The sequence below is a fragment of the Clarias gariepinus genome, chromosome 1 (assembly GCF_024256425.1).
Source record: "Clarias gariepinus isolate MV-2021 ecotype Netherlands chromosome 1, CGAR_prim_01v2, whole genome shotgun sequence".
Lineage (NCBI taxonomy): Eukaryota > Metazoa > Chordata > Actinopteri > Siluriformes > Clariidae > Clarias > Clarias gariepinus.
Window position 1 is genome coordinate 804927 of NC_071100.1, and position 22629 is coordinate 827555.

The 22629-nt window shown below is 41.2% G+C and overlaps 1 protein-coding gene across 1 annotated transcript in view; it reads right to left on the reverse strand.

Moving 5' to 3' along the window:
* The window catches only part of LOC128523267 (zinc finger protein 850-like), a 91977-nt gene that overhangs the window by 4451 nt on the left and 64897 nt on the right, over positions 1-22629 (reverse strand). Inside the window, exon 3 of the mRNA XM_053495668.1 lies at positions 17508-18182. Within this exon, the coding sequence (XP_053351643.1) occupies positions 17508-18182 (675 nt within the window). The remainder of the gene's footprint in view (positions 1-17507; positions 18183-22629) is intronic.

Sequence of the window (22629 nt, forward strand, 5' to 3'; positions counted from 1 at the left end):
ACTGTTTTTATTTTTTATTTTAAATTAAATTCCAAATCATTTTGAAAGTTTTATTGCTATTATTTTCTTTTTCATTTTATGATTATTTTCTTCTGTTTGATGGAAATCACTTTGAATTACCATCGTGTATGAAATGTGCTACACAAATAAACTTGCCTTGCCATTACAATTTTAAACTATATTTTAAACAGAATATTTATAAAAATGGGTTTTGTTGGATTATCCTCATCTTTGATCATTTACAGACAGATTGTTTAATGCATTACAATAGTCCAGTCTGGAGGTCATGAATGCATGAACTAGCTTTTCTGCATCAGATACGGATAAGATGCTCCTAAGTTGGGCGATATTTCTAAAATAGAAAAAGGCTGTTTTTGTGTTATTGGAAATATCATTTTCAAAGGACAAGTTACTGTTTAATATTACACCCAAGTCTTTTACTGTTACATTTAGGCATTTGGCTTATTATTATTTTTTTTTATCTCATTATACATCTGAGCAGTTGAGGGTTAAGGGCCTTACTCAAGGGCCCAACAGTGGCAACTTGTTGGTTGTGGGGTTTGAACCTGGGATCTTCGGAACCGTAGTCCAATGCCTTAACCACTGAGCTACCCCTGGCTCCTGTTGAGCTAGTAGTAACAGTAAATTTTGGGCCGATGAGTAATATCTCTGTCTTATCTGAATTTAGTAAAAGAAAGTTATTGGTCATCCAATCTTTTATGTCCTGGACACACTCGGTTAATCTAGACAACTTGGGTATTTCATCTGGTTTTGTTGAGATGTATAATTGGGTATCATCAGCATAACAATGGAAACTAATCCCATGCCTTCTAATAATGTTTCCCAAGGGAAGCATGTATAATAAGAACAGCATAGGTCCTAAAACTGACCCGTGTGGGACCCCATATTTCACTGGCATTACATCAGACGGTACTCCATTTAGATCTACAAAATGGTATCAATCAGACAGGTATGATCTAAACCATTTTAATGCCTGCCCCTGAATACCTATATGATTTTGTAGGCGATCTATGAGAATATTATAATCTATGGTGTCGAATGCAGCACTAAGATCAAGTAAGACTAGTATTGAGATGCAGCCTTGGTCTGAAGCTAAAAACAAGTTGTTCGCAATCTTAACTAGTGCAGTTTCTGTACTATGATGGGGCCTGAAACCTGACTGAAATTCTTTTAGGATGTTGTTTTCCTGCAAGAATGTGCATATTTGAGCTGATACTACTTTTTCTAATATTTTTTATATGAACGGAAGGTTTGAAATCGGTCTGTAATTTGTTATTTCATTCACGTCCAAATTAGATTTTTTAAAAAACAGCTTAATAACTGCCAACTTGAAAGGTTTAGGGACGTGACCTAGACATAATGAAGAATTAATAATGTTTAGAAGTGGCTCTTCAACCGTAAGCATCACTTTTTAAAAAAATCTGGTTGGTATTGGGTCTAACAGGCACGTTGTTGATTTAGCTGAGGTGATAAGTTTATACAGCTCTTCCTGTCCTATACCTGTAAAGCACTGAAAATCTAAATGTGAAGCTATAGGCAGAACTTGATCATGAGATACTATTAGAGGTTGAACCTCTAATAGTTATTTTCTTCCTGATATTATTGATTTTTTCATTAAAGAAGTCCACAAAGTCTTCACTTCTAAACTGTGATGGGATACTCTCTGCGGGCATCTTAGGTTTTGTTAGGTGAGCCACTGTACTAAATAACAACCTGGGATTGTTTTGGTTTCTTGCTATCAGTTGGCTAAGATGCTCAGGTCCTAGCAGTTTTTAGGGCCTGTCTATAGCTGCACATACTGTCTTTATACGCAATTCGAAAAACTTTTAATTTAGTTTTCCTTCATTTTCGCTCGAGGTTACAGGTTGCTCTCTTTAGGGCGCGAGTATGACTATTGTACCACGGTGCAAGTGTTTTATCTCTAACTTTATTTTATCTGACGGGAGCAACAGTGTCTAATGTACTGGTAAAAATAGTGCCCATGCTGCTAGTTACCTCATCTAGATCGTCTGCATTTAGGGGTCTAATAAGAATTTGGGACAGATCCGGCAGATTCCTTGTAAATCTGTCTTTAGTAGTCGGATTCATATTTCTAACAAATTGATAACGTGGGGAGACACAGCTAATCTGTTCTACGGGTAGAGTATATATCAGGAGGTGATGATCTGTGATATCATCACTTTGAGATAAGATTTCTATATTAGAGACATCTATACCATGGGATATAATTAAATCTAGCGTATTGTTAAAGCGCTGAGTTGCTCCATTTAAATTTTGTTTAACCCCAAAGGAATTTAGTAAATCCATAAATGCGAGTGCTAAAGTGTCGTTAGCATCATCAACATGAATGTTAAAGTCTCCTACTATTAACACTTTGTCAGAGTTAACCAGTAGGTCTGATAGCAGATGTCCAAATTCTTTAAGAGAATCCACATATGACCCCGGGGGTCTGTACCCGGTGGCCAGAGTAAAATATAGCGCAGGTTTATTATGTATTTTACTGAGTGCAACATTAATGATGAGCACTTTAAATGAGTTAAACCTGGGCCTTATTTTCTGAGTAACAGTGAGTACTTCTTTGTAGATAGTGGCGACACCACCACCGCGACCGGTTAGACGGGGCTCGTGCTTATAGAAATATCCTGACGGAGTAGACTCATTCAGACCAATATATTCATTTGGTTTAAGCCAGGTTTCGGTGAGGCAGAGTGCATCAAGGCAATAATCCGAGATCATTTCATTAACAATAAGTGCTTTAGGCACAAGGGATCTAATGTTGAGAAGTCCAAACTTTAGAGGTGGATTTTGATTACTTATTTGGCCTTTTTCTGGTTTTCTGGTTATCAGTTTGTTTCGGGCAGATTTAACAAATTTATTCTTTTTTCTCACTATTCGGGAAACAGACACAATTTCTACAGGACAAGCTATGTGTGTGCGTCTATCAGTATGGTGAGTTGTGATGTGGCTAATGTGATTGGAATCTACGGTATGACTTACCACCAGTCAGATGGTTCGTAATGTCCTGGAGATGTTGTCTGAAAGGACTGCTGCTCCAGCTCTGCTAGGGTGCAGGCCTAGGACGCTCCCAGAAAACATTCCAGTTATCAACAAAGGGTAATCTCTGTTGTTGACACCAACATTGTAAACATTCATTAAAGGCGAATAATCTACTGAACCTCTCGATTTCTCGCTGAAATGTCGGAAGTGGTCCAGATACGACGATCTTTGTTGTGGGTGATGTGCTGCGGACCTTCTCAACCACGCTCCTGAAGTCCTTCTTTAGGATCTCCGTCTGCCTCAGCCTGATGTCGTTTGTGCCAGCATGAAGAACCACAGCTCGAATGTTCTTTCTCAGGGCCGCAGGCACCTGTGCAGCAACATCAAGAACACGTGCACCAGGTAAACAGCATGTGTACCCTTACCTTTAGCCGTGATAGCACGCACGTGTCGGACGATGGAATCTCCGATGACCAACGCGTCGTGTGCTGTCTCGCGGAGAGGAGCGAAGCGGTTTCAGGTCGAGATTTCGGGTCGAGACCTGAAGACCGGTGGTGGCGGAGGAGGAGAGGTCCTCGCCCGATGTCCAAACCATCTCAATCTGGCCTCTTTGCCTTTATCTCCAAAACATCTAACATGGGTTGTCCCTCTGATGAACTCATTTTTGATCCTATCCATCCTTGTCACTCTCAAGGAGAACCATAACATCTTCAGCTCTGCTACCTTTAGCTCTGCCTCCTGTCTCCTGCGCCACTGTCTCTAAGCCGTAGAGCATTGCTGGTCTCACCACTGTCCTGTACACCTTTCCCTTCATTCTCGCTGATACTCTTTCATCACACAACACACCTGACACTTTTGTCCACCCATTCCAACCTGCCTGTACCCGCCTCTTCACCTCCTTTGAACACTCTCCGTTGCTCTGGACCATTGACCCTAAGTACTTAAAATCCTGCACCTTTTTTACCTCTGCTCCCTGAAGCCTCACCGTTCCTCTTGGGTCCCTCTCATTTACACACATGTATTCCATCTTGCTGCGGCTAACCTTCATTCCTCTGCTTTTCAGGGCATACCTCCACCTCTCCAAATTTTCCTCCACCTGTTCCCTGCTCTCCCTACAAAGCACAATGTCATCTACAAACATCATAGTCCATGGAGACTCCTGTCTAACCTCATCTGTCATCCTGTCCATCACCAGAGCAAACAAAAAGGGGCTTAGAGCCGATCCTTGATGCAGACCCACCTCCACTTTGAACTCTTCTGTCACACCTCAGCACATCTTACCACTGTCTTACATCTCTCATACATGTCCTGCACCACTCTAACATACTTCTCTGCCACTCCAGACCTTCTCATACAACACCACAGCTCCTCTCTCGGCACCCTGTCGTACGCTTTCTCTAAATCTACAAAGACACAATGCAACTCCCTGTTACCTTCTCTGTACTTCTCTGCCAGCATCCTCAAAGCAAATACTGCATCTGATGTACTCTTTCTAGGCATAAAACCATATTGCTGCTCACAAATGCTCACCTCTACCCTTAACCTAGCTTCCACTACTCTTTCCCATAGCTTCGTTGTATGGCTCATTAGCTTTATACCTCTATAATTGCCACAGCTTTGCACATCTCCCTTGTTCTTAAAAATCGGCACCAATACACTTTTCCTTTATTCCTCTGGAATCCTCTCACTCTCCAAGATCTTGTTAAACAAGCTAGTCAGAAACTCTACTGCAACCTCTCCTAAGCACTTCCATACCTCCACAAGTATGTCATCAGGACCAACAGTTTTTCCACTCTTCATCCTCTTCAACGCCCTTCTCACCTCACTTTTACTAATATTTGCTACTTCCTGTTCCACAACAGTCACACGTCTTCTACTCTTTGTTCTCTTTCGTTTTCCTCATTCATCAACTCCACAAAGTACTTCTTCCATCTTCCCATCACCCTTCTGGAATCTGTCAGTACATTTCTATCTCTATCTTTAATCACTCTAACCTGCTGCACATCCTTCCCATCTCTATCTCTCTGCCTTGCCAACCTGTACAGATCCACCTCTCCACGTCCTCATATGCTCTTTGTTTGGCCTTTGCCACCTCTACCTTCACCTTACTCTGCATCTCCCTGTACTCCTGTCTACTCTCTTCAGTCCTCTCAGTGTCCCACTTCTTCTTAGCTAGCCTCTTTCTCTGTATACACTCCTGGACTTCCTCATTCCACCACCAAGTATCCTTGTCCACTTTCCTCTTACCTGATGATACACCAAGTACCCTCCTACCTGTCTCCCTGATCACATTGGCTGTAGTTGTTCAGTGAAATAAAAGCACCTCCTGACCACCCATAGCCTGTCTCAACTACACAACATTGTTCCTTTCTCAGCTTCCACCACTTTGTCCTCTGCTCTGCCTTTTTCCTCTTCACCTTCCTCACCACCAGGGTTAATTTACACACCATCATTCTGTGTTGTCTGGCTACTCTCTCCCCTACCAACACTTTGCAGTCACTAATCTCTTTCAGATTATAAAATCGACACAAGATGTAGTCGACCTGGGTGCTTCTGCCTCCGCTCTTATATGTCACCCTATGTTCCTTCCTCTTCTGGAAGAAAGTATTTACTACTGCCATTTCCATCCTTTTTGCAAAGTCCACCACCATTTGTCCTTCTACATTCCTGTCCTGAAGACCAAACCTGCCCATCACATTTTCATCACCTCTGTTCCCTTCCCCAACATGTCCATTAAAGTCTGCACCAATCACCACTCTCTCACCTCTAGGGATGCATCACTTCATCTAACTTACTCCAAAATTACTTTTTCTCTTTTAACTCACATCCTACCTGTGGGGCATAACCACTAACAACATTGCACATTATCCCTTCAATTTCCAGCTTCAGACTCATCACCCTATCTGATACTCTCTTCACCTCTAGAACATTCCTTACAAACTCCTCTTTCAGAAAAACCCCTACTCCATTTCTTTTCCTATCCACACCATGGTAAAACAATTTGAACCCTGATCCTAAGCTTCTGGCCTCATATCAACCAACTCTCTTGCCCTCCTTGTCATACGCCCAACATTCAAAGTCCCTACTATTACTCCTAAACGCATGCCTTTTCTCTTGTCTCTCTGCTTTCGGACACGCCCCTATGGAGTTAATTATGTGCCAAAATTTAACAAACAAACACAATCTGCACCCAACCTATTTTCTCACAAATGCAATGGAGCAACTTCCTCTTCCAAAACAGCAGATGGTGCTATCAGTCAATTTACTCTATTCTTCCAAGACCTCAAACAACGTGTTTATATGATTTACCCTTATGTCCCAGAGGAATATGAGCGGGGAACAGTTTTGAGGTGTCCATTATATATCCAGACAGCCAGACATATTAACAATCCACTATCTTTAGGATAGAGCCCTGTAGGGGAATACAGTTATATCAAACCACAGTTGCATTTGAATTAACTATAATTAGTGATCATATCTACATTTAAATAATCTGTGTCTGTAGTACAATCATACATTGTAGACAGCTGTTGCAGCGCGAGGTGTAGATACAGTAAGATGCAAAAATCATTGTATTAGACTGCATGAAATTTATGAAACTTTTTACAATCTGATTTATAATAGAATTCTCTCTGTAATTCAGTATGTTTACTGTTCATTTATAGCTTTTCCCCCCTTATAACTTTGTTAAAGATTATTTAAATCATAGCTTCCTGTTGGTGACGTTAGTGAGCACTCTGACGGAGAAGATATCAGTGTTAGAGGAGCGCATCCAGACTTTAGAGAGGGTTAGAGAGTGTGAGAGCAGTGTTATTCCTGTAGCGGACAGTCTGCGTGCCGCAGGTGGAGATAACCAGCCCCCGACTCTGGCATTAGAGCCCTCACAGCGGGGCGAGTGGGTGACGACTCGGCGGCATACTCGTTCAGCCAAAGCTAATGCTAAGGCTAGCCCACCGGAGCACACCTCTTCTGCGCTTCACGTGTCCAACAGGTTTGCTCTCCTCAGTGATGCACCCGCTGAGAAACCTGAAAGAGCTCTGGTTATAGGAGACTCTATAATGAGACACGTGAAATTAGCTAGACCTTTAGGGGCGCCAGCAGCAGTGGTTAGGTGTATCCCGGGAGCCAGAGCACCGGACATAGCAGGTAATCTTAGGGCTCTAGGACAGCACAGGTTCTCAAAGATAGTGGCACATGCTGGAGCTAACGATATACGCCTTCGTCAGTCAGAAGTTAGTAAGAATAACTTTATAGAGGTGTTTAAATTAGCGAAGGCGATGTCCGATGGAGTAGTATGCTCTGGTCCCATCCCAATGAGACGTGGTGACATAACTTACAGCAGGTTATGGTCGCTGAACCGCTGGATGTCCAGGTGCTTCATAGATAATTGGAAGACCTTTGAGGGCAAAGCTGGCCTGTTAGGGCGGGACGGTGTCCATCCTACTCGGGAAGGTGCTGCTCTCATTTCTTGCATTATAGCTCATAGTCTCAGAAGAGGCCTAGTTAATCGGTGACAATCCAGAGCCCAGGCCAGGGAGCAGACAGACAGGCTAAACCAACCGTCTGCTAGCTGCATAGAGTCGTCACCAAAGGTTCACTGTATTGAGACTGTGTCTGTTCCCCGAGCTAAAAACAAATTTAGAAAGACTCAGAAAGTCTGTTTTAGTAATTTAATTAACATAAAGACCACAAACTTGGATCAGACCGAATGCGCAGCCGGCACCTCTGATCTGAAGCTAGGCCTGTTAAATATTAGATCTCTCGCATCTAAAGCAGTTATTATTAACGAAACTATCACAGACCAGGAGTTTGATATATTATGTTTAACTGAAACCTGGATTAAACAGGACGAGTATGTAGCTCTAAATGAAGCTAGTCCTCCTGGATACAGCTACATACACCAGCCTCGGTTAGCTGGTAGAGGAGGAGGCGTCGCAGTTATTTACAACGATAATCTGGCTATCATACAAAAACACAGATTTAAATTTAATGCATTTGAAATTCTCTATAGTAACATAAAGACAGCTCAGACGATTCCGCTAGTCATCATTTACAGACCTCCAGGGCCGTACTCTGAATTTCTCTATGAATTTGCAGATTTCCTTTCAAACCTTGTCGTTTCCGTAGACAAAGCGTTAATTGCTGGAGATTTTAATATTCATTTTGAGAATCCAGAAGACCCTCTGAGAACAGCATTTATGTCCATACTGGACTCAGTAGGAGTAAATCAGTGTGTAGTAGGACCCACTCATAAAGCAGGTCACACTTTGGACTTAATATTATCCTTCGGATTAAGTATAAGAAACATAATTACAATTCCACAGTCTGAAGTTATATCAGATCACTGTCTTGTCTCGATTAAAGTGTCTCATAGTAATAATTTACGCACAGCACCGCGCTACTGCCTTAAACATACATTCACATCAAATACCACACAGAGCTTTATCGATAATCTTCCAGAGTTATCAACTTTAATTGGATCGCCATTTGATTCCACAGAACTCGATCAAGCGACTGAATATCTAAAGTCAACACTTCGTCATAGCTTAGATAATGTAGCTCCAGTTAAAAGAAAAATGATTAGAGATAAGAAACTTGCTCCTTGGTATAACGATCACACATGCACTCTAAAACAAACCGCTCGGAAATCAGAACGCAAATGGCGTCAAACTAAATTGTTAGTTTTCCTGCTGCTAGGTCAATGTATCTCTCCACTCTTATAGAAAATAACAAAAATAATCCTAGATTTTTATTTAATACCATAGCTAAATTAACTAAAAACAAGACCACTGCAGAAATGTCCACAACAACATACAGTAGTGAGGATTTCATGAACTTTTTCAATAACAAAATCATAAATATTAGGCAAAAAATTCAGGCTTTAAAACCAGACAATTTAAGTGATACAGATGATAAATTAATCACATCACATCAGAACCTAGAATACTTTACTCCCCTTGAAGCGAGTGAACTAATTTCACTCATCTCCTCTTCAAAATCGTCAACCTGTGAATTAGATCCTATACCGACACATTTTCTCAAGAAGATAGTTCCAGCAATAACAGAACCCCTGTTAAAAGTAATTAACTGTTCACTCAGCAGTGGGTATGTTCCTAAATCCCTTAAATTAGCAGTTATTAAACCACTAATCAAAAAACCTGACCTTGACCCCTGTCAGCTTTCCAATTACAGGCCGATATCAAACCAATTCAAACAAATTCTGGAAAAGGTAGTATCACAACAGCTATGTTCATATCTACATAGGAATAGCATACATGAACTGTATCAGTCAGGATTTAGGCCTCATCACAGCACAGAGACAGCACTCGTTAAAGTAGTAAATGACCTCCTAGTGGCCTCTGATCAGGGTTGTGTCACTATACTTGTGTTACTCGACCTCAGTGCAGCTTTTGACACTATTGATCATGGTATTCTCCTTCACAGATTAGAAAATGTAGTAGGAATTAAGGGAACGGCCCTCTTATGGCTCAGATCCTATTTGACTAATCGTTATCAGTTTGTAGATTTAGATGGTGACCATTCCTCATGTTCTCAAGTTGAGTTTGGTGTTCCACAGGGTTCTGTTTTAGGCCCACTGCTTTTTTCCCTTTACATGCTTGCTCTAGGTAACATAATTCGTAAACATGGTATTAGTTTTCATTGTTATGCTGATGACACACAAGTATACGTTTCAGCAAAACCAGATGAGAAAAACCAGCTTACTAAAGTTGAGCACTGTGTGCAGGACATTAGAGATTGGATGTTAATTAATTTCCTTCTGCTTAATCCTGATAAAACAGAAGTTCTAGTCATAGGACCACAAGCAGCTAGAAGTAAGCTTTCTGATCACACTGTGATTTTAAATGGCCTTTCTGTTACATTAAGTACAACAGTAAAAGACCTCGGTGTGATTATAGATTCAAGCCTTTCATTTGAAGCACATGTAGATAATACTACCAGGATAGCATTCTTTCACCTCAGAAATATTGCCAAGATAAGAAATATATTGTCACTAAACGATGCAGAAAAACTAGTTCATGCTTTTATCACGTCTAGGTTGGAGTATTGTAACGCCTTACTGTCTGGTTGTTCAACTAGGTGCTTAAACAAGCTTCAATTAGTCCAGAATGCAGCAGCGAGAGTCCTCACTCAAACCAGAAGATATGAGCACATCACCCCTATCTTATCTACATTGCATTGGCTCCCTGTGAAATTTCGCATCGATTTTAAAATACTACTCTTGACGTATAAAGCATTAAATGGTCTCGCGCCGCAGTATCTGAGTGAACTGCTAGTGTCTTACAATCCGCCACGCCTACTTCGATCAAATGATGCAGGCTGCTTGTCAGTACCGCGTATTATTAAAACTACAGCAGGGGGCAGAGCTTTTTCTTACAAAGCCCCAAAGTTATGGAATAGTCTTCCAAATAGTGTTCGGGACTCAGACACAGTCTCAGTGTTTAAGTCCAGGCTAAAAACCTATTTATTTAGCCAAGCATTTTTATAAATAGATTAGCCTTAGGTAAAGGAGCAGATCTGGGGGACTCATGGACGTAGAGTATTAGGTGAACTGGTATGTTTGGATGCTGTCTTCCCCACTCTCATTGATTACTCAGGTTTGTTGACGGTGAGGTGATTGGTTGCCTTACATCTCTCGAAGCCCTCATGTTTGTGTTTCCTTCTGGCTCTCCCTTTTTAATTATGCTGTCATAGTTAGTCCTGCCGGAGTCTCTGCTTGCACTCTGCACTAAATATACATTCACTTTTTGCATTGTTCGACTGTGACCATACCTAACTGTTATCTCTACATCTCTTTGCTCTCTCCTTTTCTGCTCTCTCCTTTTTCCTCTACCTATCTCTCTGTCGAGCTATACATGTCGCTCCTGAGCTGCCAGTGATCCAGACCCCCTCTGCCTGCTGGACCTCTCTAACTCATCCTGAAGTCCTGCTTCTGGTTGGAGATCTCATCACATGGATGCCCCCGTGTGGTCTGCCTGGAATGCGTGTGGTGACTGGGGTTGGTTCCACTTTTTCATGAAGGTGGTCCTGTCCTCGACTGATGCAGACAGCTGTTCTCTGAGGACCTGTGACTTCAGTCGCTCAATAGTTCAGGACTGGAATTTTTCACAGTCTACCTGAGCCTCCAGGAATAAACTGGACTTTAATCTTACACATCTCCTCTTATACTGAACTTTCAGTCTCGCATATTATTATGCACATCAATCCCTGCTATCTGTTTCACCCAGATGAGGATGCTTTCCCTGTTGAGTCTGGTTCCTCTCAAGGTTTCTTCCTATTACCATCTCAGGGAGTTTTTCCTTGCCACTGTCGCCGTCGTCCTAGGCTTGCTCATCAGGGACAATCATATAATTTTGATTCATACACATTCACATTTTATACAAACTTAATTCTTTTGATTGTGTAAAGCTGCTTTGTGATGATGTAAACTGTTAAAAGCGCTATACAAATAAAATTGAATTGAAAGATATGATCACTAATTATAAAAGATTTTGATGCCTCATGTTGCATACGTCCGTTATGGATATAAAAAGCCAATGGCAGTTCTTTCAGCCTTTAATAGTTCATTAAAATGCAGCTGTGGTTTGATATAACTGTATTCCCCTACAGGGCTCCATCTTAAAGATAGTGGATTTGTGATCTTTGTGATAAAGATCGGCGCATTTGTGAGAAAGTCGATTTTTTTTTCTTTGCAAAGCAGATTGTGTTTGTTTGTTAAATTTTGGCACATAATTAACTCCATACACGCCTTCCTCCTCTCCTTCAACCAACAGTAGCCCAATTTCCACCGGCACCCTGTTGGTCAACAACACCAGTGGTGGTCGTTGTTAACCTGGGCCACGACCGATCCGGTATGGGAATAATATTTGTGATTCGCATTATTGATTTGGCAAATGTTTTACATCGGATGCCCTTCCTGACACAACCCTTTGCATTTATCCAGACTTGACCCCTAACCCTAACCCAGATTTTTCATTTTTGTTGTATAAAATTCTTAGATGTTAAAATTACAATCACTGTAGTATTTCTTAAATACAACATATTAAGACTTTTTTATGACTCAATTCTAATTAAAACAGTTTAGAGTGAATAATGTCACTTTGCGCCACCTGGCGGGAATATACGAATGACTTTAAAATGCAACTGATTTATTTTGGCTGCTGCCGTTTTCCTAGGGCGGTGAGCGTGACGGTAATAGGCATTCTGGTTGTCCACCTACTGTAGGTCATATTTAACTACAATGTAGGGTAATTCTACCACCTAAGTTGGTCAAATGTTCTACCCAGAACTATTCTACTCTACAAATTCTATTAACTGGAATGTTGGGTTAATTCTACCCCACAAAAATAGGTTATTATTATTTTTATGTTTTACATGTCTAGGGGTAAAACAGTTTAAACAGTTAAATTACTTTTATACTGGTCTATCACAAAAAAAAAATTTTTCCAAACCATATATATATGCAATAAACAACACTCAATTAAATGTACAAATCATAGAAAAAAATGTTAATATTTATTTTTCAAAAGCACAGGATCTGATAATACAGAACAAGTTCAACAGCGACATTATTACGATACTATTACTTAGAAGCACTAATGCCTGGGAGCAGTGCTGGTCATTATCTCTCAACATCAGGATGTATTTCCTGATGTTCCACGGTGTTGGTTCCAACCTTAGAAAAAAAGAAATTAAAGAAAGTAAAAGTTTATGGAAAAATGGAGAGGGTTGGCTAGTATGCATATTTATAAGAAGATTAGTGTTTTGTAACACCCCAGCTTTTTATTGACTAAAGCACTGAGATAAATAAAGTTTTTATTTTAATGTGGTTGCTAATGCTAGCAACCTAGCTAAATGCTAGCATCATGCTGGCACTACAGTTAACAGTTTAGCTTTCATTCATCACTTCACCATCTTTATACACCCTGCAATTATTCTACAAAGGAAGCTAAAAAGCTCAGACATTTTTGCTGTTTATTTCATAAACAGGTGGGATCTTTGGTTTGGCTAGCTAGCAGCCATTGTCAGATAAACTAGCATGCTATAGTTGTATAGGTGTATAGGTTGCTACATACACCAGCCTCGGTTAACTGGTAGAGGAGGAGGCGTCGCAGTTATTCACAATGATAATTTGACTATTGTACAAAAACACGGACACAAATTTAATTTATTTGAAATTCTTTATAGTAACATAAGTGTATTTAACTATATTAAGTCAGCTCAGTCGATCCCGCTAATTGTCATTTACAGACCTCCAGGGCCGTACTCTGAATTTCTTAGTGAATTTGCAGATTTCCTTTCAAACCTAGTCGTTTCTGTAGACAAAGTGTTAATTGCTGGAGATTTTAATATTCATTTTGAAAACCCAGAAGACCCTCTGAGAACAGCATTTATGTACATACTGGACTCGGTAGGAGTAAATCAGTGTGTAGTAGGACCCACTCATAAAGCAGGTCACACTTTAGATTTAATAATATTATTTGGATTAAGTATAAGAAATTTATTCACAATTCCACTATCTGAAGTTATCTCAGATCACTATCTTGTCTCAATTCAAGTGTGTCACAGTAATAATGTACGCACAGCGCCGCGCTACCGTATGAAACGTACATTCACATCAACTACCAAACAGAGTTTTATCAGTAATCTCCCAGAGTTCCCAACTTCGATTAGATCACCGTCTGACCCCACAGAACTCGATCAGGCGACTGAATATTTAGAGTCGACATTTCGCTATACCTTAGATAATGTAGCTCCAGTTAAAAGAAAAATTATTAGAGATAAAAAACTTGCTCCCTGGTATAACGATCACACGCGCACTTTAAAACAGACCGCTCGGAAATTAGAACGTAAATGGCGTCAAACTAAATTACTAGTATTTCAAATAGCATGGAAGGAGAGCATCTTGAACTATAGAAAAGCTCTTAGTGTAGCTAGATCAACATATCTCTCCACTCTTATAGAAAATAACAAAAATAATCCTAGATTCTTATTTAATGCTGTAGCCAAATTAACCAGAAATAAGACCACTGCAGAAATCTCCACAACAACATCATGCAATAGTGAGGACTTCATGAACTTTTTTAATAATAAAATTGTAAATATTAGGCATAAAATTGAGGTTTTGAAATCGAACTATGTATTTGATGCAGATGTTAATCTAGCCATGTCAGATCAGAACCTAGAATACTTTACTCCCCTTGAAGAGAATGAACTAATTTCACTCATCTCTTCTTCAAATTCATCAACCTGTATATTAGATCCTGTACCGACACATTTTCTTAAACAGATAGCACCAGCAATAACAGAACCCCTGTTGAGAATAATTAATTCTTCACTCAGCATTGGTTATGTTCCAAAATCTTTTAAATTAGCAGTTATCAAACCAATAATTAAGAAACCTGACCTCGACCCCTGTCAGGTGTCCAGTTACAGGCCAATATCAAACCTCCCCTTCATCTCTAAGATTCTGGAAAAGATAGTAGCGGAGCAGCTATGCTCATATCTACATAGAAATGGCATACATGAACTGTATCAGTCAGGATTTAGGCCTCATCACAGTACAGAGACAGCACTCGTTAAAGTAGTAAATGACGTCCTATTGGCCTCTGATCAGGGTTGTGTAACTATGCTTGTATTACTTGACCTCAGTGCAGCTTTTGACACCATTGATCACGCTATTCTTCTTCACAGATTAGAAAATGTAGTAGGAATTAAGGGTACAGCCCTCTCCTGGCTCAGATCCTATCTGACCCATCGTTATCAGTATGTAGACTTAAATGGTGATTATTCTGCATGTTCTCTAGTGGAGTTTGGCGTTCCGCAGGGTTCAGTTTTAGGTCCACTGCTTTTTTCCCTTTACATGCTTCCTCTGGGCAACATAATCCGTAAGCATGGTATTAGTTTTCATTGTTATGCTGACGATACACAGTTATATGTCTCAGCAAAACCTGATGAGAAAAAACAGCTTACTAAAATTGAGCAATGTGTGCAGGACATAAGAAATTGGATGCTAATTAACTTCCTTCTGCTAAATCCGGATAAGACAGAAGTTCTAGTCATAGGACCGCATACAGCTAGGAGTAAAATTTTAGATCACACCGTAACTTTAGATGGCCTTTCTGTTCCATCAAATGCAACAGTGAAAGACCTTGTGACCGTGTGATTATTGATTCCAGCCTTTCATTTAAAGCACATGTAGATAATATTACCAGGATAGCATTCTTTCACCTCAGAAATATTGCAAGGATAAGAAATTTATTGTCGCTAAACGATGCAGAAAAACTAGTTCATGCTTTTATCACCTCTAGGTTGGACTATTGTAATGCCTTACTGTCTGGTTGTTCAGCTAGATGCATAAGTAAGCTTCAGCTAGTCCAGAATTCAGCAGCGAGAGTCCTCAATAGAACCAGAAGATATGAGCACATCACCCCTATCTTATCTTCACTCCATTGGCTCCCTGTGAAATTTCGCATTGATTTTAAAATACTACTCTTGACATATAAAGCATTAAATGGTCTCGCGCCGCAGTACCTGACCGAACTGCTAGTGTCTTACGATCCACCACGCCTACTTCGATCAAAGGATGCAGGCTGCTTGTCAGTACCGCGTATTATGAAAAATACAGCTGGGGGCAGAGCTTTTTCTTACAAAGCCCCAAAATTATGGAATAGTCTTCCAAATAGTATTCGGGACTCAGACACAGTCTCAGTGTTTAAGTCCAGGCTAAAAACCTATTTATTTAGCCGAGCAGATCTGGGGGACTCATGGACGTAGAGTATTATGGTGAACTGGTATGTTTGGATGCTGTCTTCCTCACTCTCATTGATCACTCAGGTTTGCTGACGGTGAGGTGATTGTTTGCTTTACATGTCAGGAAGCCCTCATGTTTGTGTTTCCTTCTGGCTCTCCCTTTTAGTTATGATGTCATAGTTATTCCTGCCGGAGTCTCTGCTTGCACTCTACAGTTAATATACATTCACATTATACATTGTGTGACTGTGACCATACCCAACTGCCATCTCTCCTCTTCTTCTCTTCCCCCCCCTCTTTCTCTTTCCTCTCTCCTCCTGTCTCCCCCTTTCACTCTTTCTCTCTCTCTGTCGAGCTACACATGTCGTTCCTGAACTGCCAGTGATCCAGACTCCCTCTGCCCTCCGGACCTGTCTGACCCATCCTGGTGCCCCGCTTCAGGCTGAAGATCTCGTCACATGGATGCCCCGTGTGTCTCTCTGGGATGCGTCTGGTGTCTGGGAATGATTCTCTCTACCTAGAAAATGGTTCTGGCCTTGACTGGTGTTGGCAACTGTTTCTCTGGGGACTTGACAGTTCGATAGTTCATGACTGGAACTTCTTACAAGTCTACCTGGGTCTTCAATAACTACCTGGACTCCATATTAACATCAATTAACATCAGCTATTATAGCTAAACTGCCTCCCACCCTACACACTGTATAAATGCAGATCATTTACTGTTTTCTGTTTCACCCAAATGAGGATGGGTTACCTGTTGAGTCTGGTTACTTTTAAGGTTTCTTCCTATTACCATCTCAGGGAGTTTTTCCTTGCCACTGTCGCCCTCGCCTTGCTCACCAGGGACAAACTGACCATTTTTTTATTTAACGTTTACATTTCCTCCTAAATGCACGAGGAGAAAGCACACTCACCAGCGGGCAAAAAAAAAAAAGACACATAGTTGACAAGGCCACTGAATACACCGGTGAACTTCGGGGGAGGGGCGGTCTTGTCTGTGATGTTAGCGGTCACTAGCTAACCCAATTTCAAACCAGCAAAGCTGGGTTAAACAAAAATAACCCAATTCACAATAAATAACCCAGAAAAATCACCCAACAGAGGCAACCCAGCATTTGGGTAGTAAAAATAACCCAGATTTCTTTTGTGTGTATAACTCATACTTAGCTGAGTTATTTATTTATGTAAGACATACTGGTGCAGAATTAAAATACATTTCGGCTGACATTCAAATGTTTTTATATTATTATTTTAAAAGTATATGAGTGGCAGTGGCCCGATGTCGTATGCATGAAAAGTCTGAGCATTAAAGCATAGTTAGGGACCGGTACTCTGTACTGTATAGATCACCAAGATTACAAACTTGATTTAATTATGAAAATATGTGGACAATGCAAGAGCTGCAGTTAACTAAATCAGTCACTGCAGCACCTGGGGGCATTATACAGCATTGCAACCATTTTATTAAAACAACGCAAATGGGCGTTTATGGGGCGGAGATTCGTTGACTGCATCATCGCGGGGGATCACGTTTCATGCATGGACAATTCCAGGAATTGTCATGGATAGTTCAAGGTCCTTTCACGGATCAGCCGTCTATTTGAAAGTTCTTCATCTGTACCTTCAGTATACGTTTTTCTCTCCTTCAGTATGCGTCCGTAGATGCTTATTAAAAGAGCTGATTCTAGAAAAATTATTTCCACACACAGAGCAGTAATACGGCTTCTCTCCAGTGTGAATGCGCTGGTGTTGTTGGAAATTCCTCAAATTACTAAAACTCTTCCCACACTCTGAGCAGTAATACGGCTTCTCCCCAGTGTGAATACGCTGATGTTGCAGAAGATTGCTGCTTTGAGTAAAACTTTTTCCACACTGTGAACAGTGAAATGGTTTGTCTCCAGTGTGAATACGCTGATGTTGCTTGAGAGCATGCTTTTGATTAAAACTCTTTTCACACTGTGAACAGTGAAACGGTTTATCTCCTATGTGAATGTGCTGATGTTGCTTGAGAGGATACTTTTGAGTAAAACCCTTTCCACACTGTGTGCACTGATACGGCTTCTCTCCTGTGTGAACGCACTGATGTTGTTTGAGAGCACATTTATAATTGAAACCCTTTCCACACTGTGAGCACTGATGCGGCTTCTCTCCTGTGTGAACGCGCTGATGTTGTTGGAGAAGACATTTATAATTGAAACTCTTTCCACACTGTGAGCACTGATACGGCTTCTTCCCTCCTGTATGAATGTGCTGGTGTGCTTTCAAATTTCTCATGTTAGCAAAACTCTTCCCACACTGTGAGCACTGATGTGGCTTCTCTCCTGTGTGAACGCGCTGATGTTGTTGGGGAAGACATTTATAAATGAAACTCTTTCCACACTGTGAGCACTGATGTGGTTTGTCTTGTCTGTGGATGAGCTGGTGTGCTGTGAGATCCTTCTCTTGACTAAAACTTTTTCCACACACTAAGCAAAGGTGAAGGTCTGTCTGAGTTTCTTCTTGACCAGTCATCGTACAAATAATGTCTTTTGTTCTTCTTTATCTCTAGTTAAGGAAAGTAAATTGAATTCAGCATCATGAAAAATACAAAACATTGTACAATAGTAAAAATTTATATATATTTATATTTATTTATATATATCTTCTTCTTCTTTGTCTTTCTTCTTTGTCTCTCTGACTTTATCTCCAAAACATCTAACATGGGTTGTCCCTCTGATAAACTCATTCTTAATCCTATCCATCCTTGTCACTCCCAAAGAGAACCTCAACATCTTCAGCTCTGCTACCTCCAACTCTGCCTCCTGTCTTTTCTTCAGCGCCACTGTCTCTAAGCCGTAGAGCATCGCTGATCTCACCACTGTCCTGCACACCTTTACTTTCATTCTCGCTGATACTCTTTTATCGCACAACACACCTGACACTTTTCTCCACCCATTCCAACCTGCCTGTACCCGCCTCTTCACCTCCTTTCCACACTCTCCGTTGCTCTGGACCGTTGACCCCAAGTACTTAAAATCCTGCACTTTCTTTACCTCTGCTCCCTGTAGCCTCACCGATCCTCCTGGGTCCCTCTCATTTACACACATGTATTCCGTTTTACTGCAGCTTACCCTCATTCCTCTGCTTTCCAGAGCATACCTCCACCTCTCCAAATTTTCCTCCACCTGTTCCCTGCTCTCGCTACAGAGCACAATGTCATCTGCAAACATCATAGTCCATGGGGACTCCTGTCTTACCTCATCTGTCATCCTGTCCATCACCAAACAAAAAGGGGCTTAGAGCCGATCCTTGATGCAGACCCACCTCCACCTTAAACTCTTCTGTCACACCTACAGCACATCTTACCACTGTCTTACAGCTCTCATACATATCCTGCACCACTCTAACATACTTCTCTGCCACTCCAGACTTCCTCATACAATACCACAGCTCCTCTCTTGGCACCCTGTCATACGCTTTCTCTAAATCTTAAAAGACACAATGCAACTCCCTGTTACCTTCTCTGTACTTCTCCGCCAGCATCCTCAAAGCAAATACTGCATCTGATGTACTCTTTCTAGGCATAAAACCATATTGCTGCTCACAAATGCTCACCTCTGCCCTTAACCTAGCTTCCACTACTCTTTCCCACAGCTTCATTGTCTGGCTCATTAGCTTTATACCTCTATAATTGCCACAGCTTTGCACATCTCCCTTGTTCTTAAAAATTGGCACCAATACACTTCTCCTCCATTCCTCTGGAATCCTCTCACTCTCCAAGATCTTGTTAAACAAACTTGTCAAAAACTCTACTGCCACCTCTCCTAAGCACTTCCATACCTCCACAGGTATGTCATCAGGACCAACAGCCTTTCCACTCTTCATCCTCTTCAACCCCCTTCTCACCTCACTTCTACCAATATTTGCTACTTCCTGTTCCACAACAGTCACCTCTTCTACTCTTTGTTCTCTTTCGTTTTCCTCATTCATCAACTCCTTAAAATACTCCTTCCATCTTCCCATCACCCTCCTGGCATCTGTCAGTACATTTCCATCTCTATCTTTAATCACTCTAACCTGCTGCACATCCTTCCCATCTCTATCTCTCTGCCTTGCCAACCTGTACAGATCCACCTCTCCCTCCTTACTGTCTAGCCTAGCATACAAGTCCTCATATGCTCTTTGTTTGGCCTTTGCCACCTCTACCTTCACCTTACTCTGCATCTCCCTGTACTCCTGTCTACTCTCTTCAGTCCTTTCAGTGTCCCACTTCTTTTTAGCTAGCCTCTTTCCCTGTATACACTCCTGGACTTCCTCATTCCACCACCACGTCTCCTTGTCCACTTTCCCCTTACCTGATGATACACCAAGTACCCTCCTACCTGTCTCCCTGATCACATTGGCTGTAGTTGTCCAGTCAACTAAAAGCACCTCCTGAACACCCATAGCCTGTATCAACTCCTCCCTAAAGACTTCACAACATTCTTCCTTTCTCAGCTTCCACCACTTTGGCCTCTGCTCTGCCTTTGTCCTCTTCGCCTTCCTCACCACCAGGGTTATTTTACACACGACCATTCTGTGTTGTCTGGCTACACTCTCCCCTACCAACACTTTGCAGTCACTGATCTCTTTCAGGTTACAACGTCGACACAAGATGTAGTCGACCTGAGTGCTTCTGCCTCCACTCTTATATGTCACCCTATGTTCCTGCCTCTTCTGGAAGAAAGTATTTACCACTGCCATTTCCATCCTCTTTGCAAAGTCCACCACCGTCTGTCCTTCTACATTCCTGTCCTGAAGACCAAACCTGCCCATCACATTTTCATCACCTCTGTTCCCTTCCCCAACATGTCCATTGAAGTCTGCACCAATCATCACTCTTTCACCTCTGGGGATGCTCTGCATCACTTCATCTAACTCACTCCAGAATTTCTCCTTCTCTTTTAACTCACATCCAACCTGTGGGGCATAACCACTAACAACATTGAACATTATCCCTTCAATTTCCAGCTTCAGACTCATCACCCTATCTGATACTCTCTTCACCTCTAGAACATTCCTTACAAACTCCTCTTTTAGGATAACTCCTACTCCATTTCTTTTCCTATCCACACCATGGTAAAACAATTTGAACCCTGATCCTAAGCTTCTAGCCTTGCTACCTTTCCACCTGGTCTCCTGTACACACAGTATATCCACCTTTCTTCTCTGCATCATATCAACTAACTCTCTTCCCTTCCCTGTCATGGTCCCAACATTCAAATTCCTTACTATCACTCCTAAACTCTTGCCTTTCCTCTTCTCTCTCTGCTTACGAACACGCCTTACTCCTCTCCTTCTTCGATATATTTATATCAGCTTTCACAATTCAGCCTGCATTTAAAAGGGTTTACTGTTACTACTAGCTCAACAGTAGACCTGGGCATAATATTGGACACTAGGGCTGGGCGATAAAACGATAACGATATGTATCGCGATAGACACGTGATCGATATCAATATAAAAATGTGCTCGATAAAACGTGCGATAATTTTTATTCTTTGTCGAAAGAAAACAGAGGTCGCGAAGCTAGTTTGGTTGCTGTCATGCGTACTCGCTCTGCGACCGGCACTAGGACCCTGAAGTAGTACGGTCGCGATTCAGGAAGTATAAAAGGAGACAAGATGGCGCTGATGGGAAAGACAAGCGAGTCGATGCATGTCCATTCTTTTACTTACTGCGTTGTCAGGGGATATTACAAACTTCCGGTTGGAATCCGTACTTAAATCAAACCAAAAACTACTAAAAGAAAACAGGTTCAGGCTCTATATTTCAGCTCATCTCACATTTTCGCGTTCATGCCATTGGACTGCATTACCCACAAAGCATTGCCTGCACTAGACTACACTCCCGTAAACAGCTGCCGTAAAATCAACCTCTCTCCCGCAACAGCGGGGATTATTGTGTAAACTCTTGCTCTCGGTGTGAGAGAGTTCTTACTATGACTCGCGTGGTTATCCTGCCTGTTCGCGCTATTTCCGCGTTTGGATTTACCGTCCACGCTACAGGGGCTAACTGCTAGTCTTCTGCTCCGCTTCCGGTTGCCCGTGACAGTTGCATAAACAAAGGCACTCGCTCTCTGGTAACCTAGCAATGTGGGGAGTGATACACTAACGTCAATCATGTAACAGTATCACGTTTGGTTGCACCATGTCGTTGTCTCATGCTGGTCTGCTGGATTCCTCTTCAAAAGCAGAAAATGCACTTATTTTATTACACTTTATCAAGCATTTCTTACATTTTCTTTTATTTTGCACCGTAAATGTTAAGAGATAATTAAGTGTTCATTGTGACTTTAGACTTACATTTTAATTATTTGAGTTTTCCATGGTTATTGACATTTCTGTCTTAATAACTGAGGGGACTATGATCAGAGAAAGTTTAAGTTTAAAATAAAAATGTTTTAATGTAATATTTTTCCTCCTGGTCCTTATTTTAAATGGGTCTTAAAAATATCAACAATTGTCGATATCGACCGATATGAAACACTGATATCGTGATACAGTTTTCAGCCATATCGCCCAGCCCTATTAGACAGTAACTTGTCCTTTAAAAATCATATTTCCAATATCACAAAAACAGGCTTTTTCCATCTTAGAAATATTGCCAAACTTAGGAGCATCTTATCCGTATCTCATGCAGAAAAGCTAGTTCATGCATTCATGACCTCCAGACTGGACTATTGTAATGCATTACTAGGTGGTTGTCCTGCATCCTCAATAAACAAGCTTCAGTTAGTCCAAAATGCGGCCGCCAGGGTTCTCACTAGATTCAGAAAATATTCAATTCAATTCTATTTGTATAGCGCTTTTAACGATTTAC